Below are 12,273 nucleotides of genomic sequence, written 5' to 3'. Positions count from 1 at the left end.
CAAATGCCTAAATAGTTGGGGCTGGGCCAGGGCCAAGCTGAAGCCAGAAGCAGAGAACTCTATCCAGGTCTCCCACGTGGGGGGCAGGGACTCAAGTACTTGAGCCATGACCCATTGCTTCCCAGGGTGTGCACTAGCGGGGAGCAGGATCAGAAGCAGAGCTGAGACCTGATACCAGGCACTCCAATATGGGATGTGGGTGTCCCACGTCTTAACTGCTGCACCACACACCCACCCCAGGCCTTAGGTCATAACCCTGGTCCTCTGGCACAGAAAGGTTCAGCAATAGCAAATACTGTCTTGGCAAAATGGGCCAATTTTGTTTATCATTCTGATTAAAGGCTTTCATACAAAAATCAGTCAGAGCTCCTCCAGTACCTTTCCAGCTATTTAATGCTTTCAAGGCCATTAGAAAACCATATTTTCTGTGGTACTTTTTTTTTTTTCAGCAGGAGGACTGATCCAAATAACCTAGTCTGCCATAATTGAGAATAGGAAGTAATCTGCTTTCCCCACCACTCCCGAGTTATAGATTATTAGTGACATATGACTTACAAAGAAGATCTGACTAGGGAGAAGAGGTCTCAAATCTGCATATTTTAAATAGATGCCCATGCTATATGGCAACATTCAAGAAGACATTTTATAAAATGTAAATATCATTACCAGCATAACAGCATCGTCATCAAAACAACTTAGAAATCGCTTTCTCCCTAACTCAGGCTTAAATCTGTTTCTTGAAGAGCAGAGTGAAAGACAATGCCAGATGGGAGGCTGCAACTTCTGTATTTGGGACCACACTTCCTCCAGTGCAAAATGATGGCATCTGAAGTCCTCATCCATTCCAAAGCTCTACATTTAAGAATATATTTGGGAAACGTGGGATAGCATGAAGAGGAGATCAAACATGAGATTGATTAAAACCTCTCTTCATTCGTGGGAAAAATGGGTGTGACCCTGCGGACTCAATGTCTGTTCTCCTTGAGCTCAGTTCAAGTATGCGGCAGGGAGCAGGAACAAGCAGAATATCCACTGGTTATTTTTTGTTGCATGAGCCAAAACTCAGACATTCAGCGATCTCTTTTGCACTAGACTTCTGGTATAGTGCCCAAGTACCAACGAAGGTCAGGTCACCAACATTTTTCAAAAAAACAGTTCAACTAAGCAAACTGTAACAATGGCACAAACTATATGAAGGCACTTCAAAAAGTTCATGGAAAAATGGAATTAAAAAATGAATTTACTTTGGTGCAAAATATTTTTAAACCCATGCATACAAGGGGTCTTCTAGGCAGTCACAGAAAATGTGTATTATGAAAAAACTATACACAGATTTCAGTATTTTGGGTGCCAAAATAAACTTATCCTTTAATATCATTTTTTTCCTGTAAACTTTTTGGAGTCCCCTCATATAGTGATCTGTGACTCCTCTTAGTTAAAAATAGGGCCCAGGGGAGGGTATTGAGGCGCAGTGGGGTTAAGCCATGGCATGGGATACCCACAGCCCATATCAGAGTACCTGGGTTTGGGTCCTACTAGCTCCCTTTCTGACCCAGCTTCCTGCTAATGTACCTGCAAGATAGCAGATGGCAAGTACTTGGGTCTCTGCCACCCACATGAGAGACCTGGATGGAGTCCCTGGCTTCTGGGTTAGAGCTGGGCCCAGCTGTTGTGGGCATCTGGAGAATGCATCGGCAGATAGAAGGTCTTTCCTTACCCCTCCTTGCCCTGCCCTTCTTTTTTTTTAAAAAAAAAAAAGATTTATTTTTAATTTATTTGAGAGACAGAGTTACAGAGAGAGGTAGAGACAGAGAGAGAGAGAGGTCTTCCATCTGCTGGGTCACTCCCCGGATGGCCGCAATGGCCAGAGCTGTGCAGATCCAAAGCCAGGAGCCGGGAGCTTCTTCTGAGTCTCCCACGCGGGTGCAGGGGCCCAAGGACTTGGGCCATCTTCTACTGCTTTCCCAGGCCATAGTAGAGAGCTGGATCGGAAGAGGAGCAGCTGGGACTAGAACCAGTGCCCATATGGAATGCAGGCGCTTAGGGCCAGGGCTTTAACTCGTTGCGCCACAGTGCCGGCCCCTGCCCTGACTTTCAAAAAAAAATAATTACCTTCCAATACTGAGTAAGGGGTAGGCGTTTGGCACAGTGGCTTAAGTGGCCTGTTGGGAACTCATGTTGCGTATCAGAGTGACTACTCTGCTTCTGATCCAGCTTCCTGCTAATGTGAACCCTGGGAAGCAGCAGGTGATGGCTCAAGTACTTGCATCCCTGACACCCACATGGGAGACTCAGATTGAGTTCTGGCTTCTGGCTTTGGCCTGACTCAGCACAAGCTGTTGCAGGCATTTGGGGAGTGAACCAGTGGATGGACAATCTGTTTCCCTGCCTTTCAAATAAAATGAAAAAAAAAAAAAAGTCAAAAGAACCCTTGATTGACATGGAATCACAGCATGGAAGCATGCAGAGAGGTGAGGAGAAGGTACGTTTAAATAAAGATGCCATTCTAGAAGGACTGCAAGAGCACATGGAGTAGAGGGGTCTATGGTGAGACTGTGCTGTGGTCCAAGGCTAAGTCACTCAACTCTCTCCAGACCTTCCCTTCTGTGTAAAAACCAAGACTTGACTCGGTACCTGGTATCTCACCAGATGCTGAGGACTTCAGTCTCTCGGAAGACCACTTGAACTGTTTGATTGCCTACTAAAGGCAGGAATATATCAAACAGGCTACACACTTCAAAACCATAACATAAAGTGGAAACGTGGATGGGTGGGGTTTTATTTTTACTATAAAACAAACAGAACAACAAAAACATACCATTCCTGAAGTTCAGGAGAAGGAATGAGACCTGCAGTTCCGTTTTTGGAGTTTTCCAGTTTACCCTGCCACCAATTGTGATCATCCTTACTAATAATCTGGATGATGTCACCAACTCTGAATCGAATGCCAGCTTCTTTGCAGGGGATGAGGTCATCCTTGGCTGGATCATATTCAAATTGTGCTCTTACATAGATCTATAAAACAGGAGTTTGTAAGAAAGGATGCCACAGTTTTGTGAAACAAAACAGTTAGCTCTAGTCTAATAACCACACGTCAACACTTACAATACAAACAGGACCTCAGATGGTAAAAGCAAAAACGATGCATGGAAATAGGACAAAACAACAACAACAAACCAAAAAAAAAAAAAAAAAAAAAAAAAGAAAACAAAACAAAACAAAAAAAACTACCACCAGAAACAATGTACTGCCTTTGATGTGTGCAGGTTCAAAACCTTGCAGTTTTGATTTGGTAGGAACACTTAAAATACTTGTCATAAAAATAGTGAAAATAGTGACTTAAGTTTTGCTTGTGCTATAACAGAATAGGCCTATAATTATAGAGAAGTATGATACAATTTTAAAATCTGCATTGGGTATGCTGGTTGTTACGGACAAGTTGTCATAGCCACGTGGCAGCTTTAAGCTATAGATACTAGTAGTCAAGGGAAGTTCAAGCCCTAAAACCGCACATGATAAAAAAAAACTAGCGAGAATTCTGGTAGTATCTTGTTATCAAATGCCTACATGACAACTGGCAGTGTATCGACACACTGCAGACAAATTTAAGTGTAGCTCACAATTCTTTAAAAAGTTTAAAAAAGTTTTTTTTTTTTAAAAGGATTTAGGTTTTATGTTTGTTTTTTACTCTTCTGAGGCAATAAAAATGAATTTGAGCCCAGGTTTTGTCAATGGAAACCTGAAATTATACACAGAGCTTCAAGACGTGCATAGTACAGAGCTCTGAGTTTTATATTATGTGAATTTACATAGGGAATAGATTAGCATACAAGAGGTGAGCATATGGCAATGTTTTATGAATTACTGGATTTCTAAATGCTTTAAAATAAGGTACTGTGTATCCAATGATGGTCAATTATGCAGTCTTAAGACTAAACTGGGTGAATTCTATGAGGTGCTAATTTATATAAATCTTAACTCTACATCTGATTATTTTTTAACACCACATTTCAAGGAAAAATCCCATAAAGGTTTGATATCTTAAAATTAAATTTGAATATTAATGTTTAAGTCACTGTAAAACCAACCTGAATGCTTTGGGTGCATTATGTGATTTTTATGTTTATTTTCCACAATCCAGCCTATAAAATGAACAGGCTCCTCCATTTGCATCTAATATTCATACTTTAAAAGTGCTGTTGATTTGAAAGTTACTTGCTAGTGTTAGGCAGCACTTAACTTCTCATGTTTCAATTAACATAGGCATATCATGCTGCAAGGCCAAGATATTTATGTCCTTTATTTTTCATTATAAATGGCTTTTATACACATGCAATTACAAACTTAAAGACAAAGCTTTCAACTTCAGAATATGAATGCTTAAAAATGCTTACCAGCACGTAATTTTAGCTAGTTTTAGAATTCTAAGAATTTTGTAACCTTCAAAATTCTTTTCCATACCCAGAGGCAGGCCCATTAAGACCTCCAAAAGGCTGAATTCTCAATGATCAGCACAAAATTATCAGGTTGAAATTACAATAACCATCACAGCTACAAAGATGTGAGGAAAAAAATCTGTATAGAGAATTAGTCATGTGTAATGTGTTAAAATGAAATGGTACAAGCTCTCAACGCTCAAATGTTATGGTCCAAAATGCAGACATTATGGGATGGAAAGGGTTAATAAGGGATTGGCTATTAGCAGCTCAGTTTAGAGAAGTTTCTAGAGAGGATATCTATTCACCTGTCGTCCTTTTGGTTGGGTAGTTGATGGCAAGTCCTGTAGAATAAAGCCAACCCAGGAGAAAAATTTTCATTTACTTGTCAAGAGCACAAGGTAATTTGTGTGTTCTGTTACAATATGGTTAAAAAATGAGCTAGATTTAAGTTGTAAAGAGATAATATACATTATTCCATTTCTCAGAAATGTTGAGTTATCAAAAAGTCAAACCCAGGCCATTTAGCAGCAAGCTGAAGAAAGCAGGTAAGTTTAAGCAGAGAGAAAATGTGTTCTTAAGAAACAACTCAGCATCTTCAACACAAAAGCCACTGCAAGTGAAATAGCCTATTAAACAAATTCCCAACTAAAAGGAGATGTTGCCCTTTTCAACTCAGTCACTGTAACCATTTGGATTTTGAAAAATTCCATGGCTGTATGGATTTTCACCATCTTAAAAGTACGAAATATTGACTTATCAATGAATTCCTCTGGTAGCCTGCTTTGAAGTTAAAAATAATGTTATAGACAAATTTCTTTCACAATTTCTGTTACTGATAAATACTATTTCATTTGGTATGATCTCTAAATTATTTGCAATTTTACCTGATTAAAATGTTGGTATATTTTTTAAAGGGCAAATGAAAAGTCAGGAAAAATGCAATACTGCTGCATCATTAGAACTCTTAATAATTTCAGCTGGGTGATAAACAGCAGTATCAGCAACTTAGGAGAAGATTTGCTTACCCCCAAATATTGCAAACCTGCACCTACAAGTGCTTCAGTTTGTTCAAATAAATTAAAGACAATTCCTTCTCTATTCCAAAATAGATATTTCTGAAAAATGTTAAATTCCATGTTCAAGTTCAATATAAAGTACTTTGTGTTAAAGATGTGATAACAGCGTGGCTTAAGTGCAGTTTGAAGCCAGATTCCTTTTGCTTTTCATATCCAGGCAAGGCTTATAATTCACAAAAATATGTGCACGTACCACAATAACAGAGGGCACACCAATTCGTAAACTTAGATAGCGGAAACTAAAACATGTTGCTGATATCACTCAGAATAGAAAAGTATAAAGCCCGAGAATACCCAGATGCCTACTCTGCAAAATCCTCACATTTCATTATCTGTCTCAAATTTAAAAAATTATAAATTATAACAAATTTCCATTTGTTTCCTTTGCATAGGTTTGAGCAAAGTCTTGCATACTACTATGGTGGTGTAGAAATATTTTGAGTGACCAAAGCGGTCTTGAAGTATGTTTCTTCAGATTTAACTACTGGAAGGGATTTTTAGTGAGAAGAAAATGTTGAAGAAGACTTTCCAGGAGTGAACTGCATTGTAGCTGTAGTAGCCTTGTGGATCTGCAGAAGACAATCTTTCCACTGAACACATGTAACTAGAACACTCATGGCAGGTGAGCACCAACAAAATTGTCACACTTGGCTGTGTGGAGCTAAAGTTCTTACCGAAACAGAATTGTTAGTGCTGCTATGACCATTAGCTGGGGACTGTCTGGAAGTGGAGGGGGAATCTCTCTGAAATAAGACACAAGGTTCATTAACACAGAACACTGGCACAGAAACAGATATTTACATCAACAGTTATAACCAGTCTGACAACCATTTCCTTCGCGGTTTGAGCTGTAAAGGTGTCACACTGACTTACTTGCATGATTTCACTGAAGTAAAGAAAAAAATTTTGCATTTTGAAGATTCACATATTGTAAGCCATGATTGTCATTCATTAATCATTTCTTTCCTGTCTCCTGTATAATATGCCCTCTGATTCCTTTTAATGAGACCCAAAAGAGACTTGATATTAAAGCTCTAACATGTATTATAAGATGATAAATATTACAATGAAATTATTGTGCTGAAGATACTAACTGCTTAATTGTTATTAAAGATTAGGTTTGAAACATATTTCATAATTTCTAGGTACCTTGGCAGCAAGGATTACTGAATGGCTCAATTTGAAGAGAAACGAACCTAAGAGAAAGACTTCATATACTGTAATCATCTTAGACTCTTTCTAGAATAGATAGTACTGGTAAAGGGTGAGAGATAGATACACACCAGAGAAGAACTCTTTTCTTTAGCTCATTTTCATAGATTGATTAAAACAATCATCTTAAGCCTTTAACAATATTACACTTCTGGCAAAGATCCCAGGAGTCACAGCCTCTCTGCCTAGGTCCACGCTTCTTGGCTGTTATCTGTCTACTATTCAACACATTCAAGATCCTTTCCAGACTTCATTCTCTTAGTGTCTAAATCAACTTCAAGGTTAAGAACAAGGAGAGGAAGAAAACAAGTACAGTACTTTTTAGTTTTTGGCTTGGTAGAGTTCTTTTAAGGCCTTAAAACGCACATTCACATAAAAGAGATTTGTTTCCTCCTACAAAATTTAAAGAGAATTTCTGGAGGTTGTTCTATTTAAAGGTAATAGGATCCTTCAGAGGAGCATTCTCAGACAACAGTGAGCAGATCCACCTCCAGGTGCCACCCTCACCGACTCAAGTCTGTAGGGCCAGGGTGAGGAGCAGGGGTTCACTCTTTTACCAAGGGTCTGGGCATACAGATGTAGGCCACAGAGCCTTTCTATGAGAAGCACCGCCCTAGCTGGGAAGAGTCCAATCACTGGCTTGAATTCTAGCACAGCACAGGAAGGTCAAAGGGTTGAGAGTGTGGCTAGGAGTATCATTACTTTATGATTCAAAGGTGAAGAAGGGAAGAGGGGCTTCTTACTCAAGACAGTATAGACTTTACATGGATAATACTGGTCCCAGCCCCAAACACAAGAGAGACTGATGTTAATAACCAACAATACCTTCTGGTTAGTAAGCCAGAGAGACAACAATCAATTGTGGCTACCAAATTTCTTCCACAGATGAGAGATGGTATAAGGAACATCTGTGACTTCAGAATCTTAAAAATTATTTACATAAAACATATGCATGACATTCTCTTTTTCCCAGCAAGGTCTGTGCTCCAGGCCACAAATTTCAGTACTCTGAATTCTGGATCAGAAGGAGTTCTGCATTTTATTTTGAAACACATTATTAATTGAAGTTCCATATGAAGCCACCAAGAGGAGCTCAAGACCCGATATAATGGTCACCCCAATTGTCATGGCTCAGTAAAAGTACACTTGACAAAGTGACAAATTCTTATACATTTCTTCAATAGGTTAAGAAAAAGTATATAAAGCCTGATTTTTTTTTTGTGCGTTAAATTTACAGCTTCACCAGAGACTGTAAGAAGGGTTGTAATGTCTCCCTCAAATTCTCCTAAGTACAAATCCAGTAAATTACCCATCAGTCTTAAAAATTAACTTTAGAAAATGTGCACTTCCCATGGATGCGCACATGCTTGGAAGATGCCCATGAAAGAACACTGTGCAAGGACTAAAGAATAATACCGATCATGCCAGTTTATATTCCCAAATAAAAAAAGAATAGATTTTTGAATCTCATGTAATAACCAACACAATACTGAGTAATATAGGTTAGAAGAACTACAATTTCTATGGGATAAACCTATTCTAAGAAAGAAACTTTAGGGGTTCTACTACTTTAGAAAACTTATTTGGTTGTAAGTCACATATATTCCAAATGTAAACAATTTTACAAAAGGTTACAGAAACCTATAGCCCTCTGGTCAAGTTAGTTATTAATTTATCACAGACTTATCCATCTATAGGCCTGTCAAAATTATTTGAACTCTATCTCAATGCACATAGATGACTTCTCAGATAATTGGAAAGAAGAACTATCTATGTGATTTCTTAACAAGGGAAGTAAATGTACTTCCTGGAAATATTGCACTTATGATCTTGATTTGGTTTCCCCCTGAGAGGCTCCATTTTTTTCTTTATGGAGTCTTATATTATTATTTGTAGCTTCTCCGAATTTTGCTGAGATTTCAGCCTGCAAAAAGTTCACGTGCTGAAGAGCTCCACAAGGAAGCAGGGCTGAGTAGGTGGATGGGACCTACTCTGTTCCGTTATCTTTGTTGCAAAATTGGTGTGCAGTGACCTAACAGCACAGGCAGAAACAGTTTCCCAGAAAGCAAAAACGTTCAGCCATCAGCAGACAGTTAGTTAAGAACTCAGGAGAGATGGGTGCTTTGTTAGAGTCATTACCTCACAGGAGGAAGACTGAGTGCGGTAACTCGGCACGATCTTGAAGGTAATACTCCCCCGCATTTCCCTCTGCAGAGAGAAAAAGGAGAGCTCTCTTATAAACACAAGTGGCATACAGAAACACCCGAGGGTGCACTCCAAACATGTGAAGGCAATCAGCTCCAGTCTGCTAGGAGCACGTGGTCCTAGACTGAAACCTAGGTAGAAAGCAGGGGCTGCTCATGTTACCAACAGAGGAAGTTCCTGGGAGAAGCCCAGCAAAGTCAACGCTGACTGCCTTGTTCAGCCAGCAATGGCTTCATAGGTCTTTGATGGCTACCTTTTTGAGACGGGGATGCCAAACACTCCAAGTGATATGCCTTTCAAAAGTGAATATAAAATGAATTAGACAATAGACTAATTACACAAAAGTTATATTGGTATGATATGGTATGACAGCATACTCCATCAAATTCGCTGCTTACTTAGTTGTTTTAGCTGTATTTATTACTGTAGCAAGTCTGCAGTGCTTATTTCATACTTGCTAGGTATTCACAACATGATTAGCTGCTACACTGCAGTGGGAAAAGGGACCAGGGGTCCAAAACATCTCCCTTTGCTCACTGTGACACTGAACATAGGCAAGGGCCTGCTATTCTGCTATTTAAAAAAATACTAAGCCAAATCTGAATACAGATGTTGGTTATGTATGGTCAAAGCTGGTCTGGCCTACCACGACTTTCCTCCTGTGTTGTAGACAAATCTACTATAGCCAGCTGTGACTCAGCTCAGCAGGGAAGTGGTTTCTGACATTGCTGATGTCAGGATACTTGAGGTCAGTGAGAAGCGAGTTCACATGCATACTCACACACTGCACAGGTTCTCTTTAAACATCTGCGAGGCGAGAAATAGGAGGTAAAGGCTGAAAGGGGGAGTGTTAAAGTCTACACTGTTACAGATGACCAAAGGTTTGCAAACTTTCTTGCATGGAACCATTTTCCTAGTTGTCAGTTTTTATGAATGTTGCGCAAGTGCAAGTCCACACTAATGATGGTACCAGAAATACTCTGATCACAAAGAAATGCCTGCTATTTGTGTATGAAAAAACAAGCTCATGAATTCAAAGTGAATTACAGAAAAAGGAAAAAAAAAACCTTCCAATTACTTACAAGCATTTTTTGCAGCTGTTCCACTGTTTGGTTAGCCACACTGATGCCATTGATTTCTCGAATTTCGTCACCAACATGAAGTGTACCTAAGAAATTAGACAAATTTATTAAATCCAAGGCAGCAATGTAATTTGAAAAGTGAACTACTGAAAGGTGGTATTTCATAAACAAGTAGTTTGGCTGCAGCAGGATTATTTAACTCTTGTAGCCAACTCACCAAAACAGATGTATCTACTTCCGGAAGGCCCTGTACCAATGGCTGGCCATGGGAATCTCTATTTTTCTGAGACACTTGGTGTGTAAATATGGCTTCAGGATGCAGACTAGGTTGAGATCCCAGCTTTCACACTCATTAGCTTTAAGATCTTGGGTATGTTATTGGAACTCTCCATGATTCAGTTTTCACATTTTTTAAAAAATTAGATGCTAAGCTTATCAGACATCAGGGGCTCTGTGTTTCTTCCTTTCCTTTTTTTTTTTTTTAAGATTTATTTATTTACTTGAAAGTCAGAGTTACAGAGAGAGAGAAGGAGAGGCAGATAGAAAGAGAGAAGTCTTCCATCTGCTGGTTCACTCCCCAACTGGCCGCAACCGCCAGAGCTGCACCAATCTGAAGCCAGGAGCCAGGAGCTTCTTCCAGGTCTCTCATGCGGGTGCAGGGTCCCAAGGATTTGGGCCATCTCCCACTGCCTTCCTAGGCCATAGCAGAGAGCTAGATTGGAAGTGGAACAGCCAGGATCAAACTGGTGCCCATTTGGGATGCCAGCACTGCAGGCAGCAGCTTTATTCCCTATGCCACAGCGCCAGCCCCTCAGTTTTCACATTTGTAAATGGAGATGAAATTAGTACCTATCTCTTAATATCATTTTGAGGACTACATGATTTAATATGAAGTTAAGGGCTTAAAAATCATTCTTGGCACACAGTTAATAAGGACTGTGTAAGCGTGTGTTGATAATATTATCTACCAAATAGGATACAAAGGTTATTAATGTTCCAGGAACTGGACATAGTATCTATGTAACATCAAAGTTACATTAAGCATACCTTAATCTTTTCATAGTTTGGCATTTCCGTATCTTGCAATCTTTCAGCTAGAAGTGGCTGAGTACTAGCGGTTGGAGTGTTATTTACAATTTTGCTTCCTTATTTAAAAATTGTACACATGTTTACATACTGATCTAGCTTTGTTACAAAGAGCTCACAGTATCTTTCAGTGGTACATACTAAGATGTGTAGAAATAAAATGTCTGGGTTTTTCTTCAGAAGGGGATGGGCAGTAGGCAAACTACAGAAGAAACTAGTGCGGCTATTAGTTAACGATAATTTTAGATGGGTTGTGGGTATGTGGGTGAAATCCACTTGTATCCCCAACTCTCCTTTCCAGTGAGTGGGTTCCAGAGTGGTGGCAAACCAAGGGTGAGGGAACCGTTGGGAAGGATGAATGCCAAAGTGGCCAATCCCTATTATCCACAGTCGGAGCCATGGGCCAAGAGAAAGCAAAGGAAGATGCATCTAGGATTCGAACCCAGGTCAGCGGCACCCCATGGCAACTGGCAGAAAAAGGAACAGCTCTTTTCTGGAGGAAAGCATTCCCAGTTTAGGCCCATAGGACTTCCAATGACAACAATAATCAAAAGGGACCACACATTTAATAAGGCAAGCTACTTTACATGAGCATCATCAGAAACGGCACAAAAAATTTAGATCCTTAAGGATAAAAGCAACTGGAATGGTTAGATACACAGTATAAAATAGCCATATGTTAAATATTAGAAAAGAAAGCACTAAGTTATAAGGATGAGCATGCAATAAGAGACTATCAGATGTAAGCAGATAGATCTGAAAATAAGAATAAAAACAAGTGACTAATGTACTTCTAAAAAAGAAAAACATAACTGGCATGAAAGCTAATGAATGGATGAATTAAACAGTTCCAATATGGCCAAAGTGTCTCAGTGAACTGAATGACACAACAAAATATGATCTAGAATGCAGGTCAGAGAAATAAGGAAAACAGGGAACAAGAAATAATGGCTGCACATTTTCTTGAGTTGATGAAAACATGATTACACAGATCCAGGAAGACTCGTATCTCAAACAGGATAAAGAAATACATTCTGATGGGGCCGGTGCTGTGGCGTACGGGTAAAGCCACTGCCTGCAGTGCCAGCATCCCAAATGGGTGCCAGTTCAAGTCCTAGCTGCTCCACTTCCAATCCAGCTCTCTGCTATGGCCTGGGAAAGCAGTGGAGGATG

General features: G+C 39.6%; 1 protein-coding gene across 6 annotated transcripts in view; it reads right to left on the bottom strand.

The window, feature by feature from the left end:
* CASK (calcium/calmodulin dependent serine protein kinase) overlaps window positions 1–12,273 on the bottom strand; it is a 377,037-nt gene that overhangs the window by 30,732 nt on the left and 334,032 nt on the right. For 2 of the 6 annotated variants that reach the window (XM_062184520.1, XM_062184521.1), the window contains exons 16-20: window positions 10,015–10,100; window positions 8,867–8,935; window positions 6,190–6,258; window positions 4,745–4,780; window positions 2,819–3,015 (exon numbers count right to left, since the gene is read on the bottom strand). In XM_062184520.1, the coding sequence (XP_062040504.1) occupies window positions 2,819–3,015; window positions 4,745–4,780; window positions 6,190–6,258; window positions 8,867–8,935; window positions 10,015–10,100 (457 nt within the window). The remainder of the gene's footprint in view (window positions 1–2,818; window positions 3,016–4,744; window positions 4,781–6,189; window positions 6,259–8,866; window positions 8,936–10,014; window positions 10,101–12,273) is intronic. The other 4 variants (XM_062184522.1, XM_062184526.1, XM_062184523.1 and 1 more) reach the window with 2 other exon arrangements.

This window comes from Lepus europaeus, chromosome X, assembly GCF_033115175.1.
Source record: "Lepus europaeus isolate LE1 chromosome X, mLepTim1.pri, whole genome shotgun sequence".
Taxonomy (NCBI): domain Eukaryota; kingdom Metazoa; phylum Chordata; class Mammalia; order Lagomorpha; family Leporidae; genus Lepus; species Lepus europaeus.
This window is presented reverse-complemented; position numbering and strand designations above follow the sequence as displayed.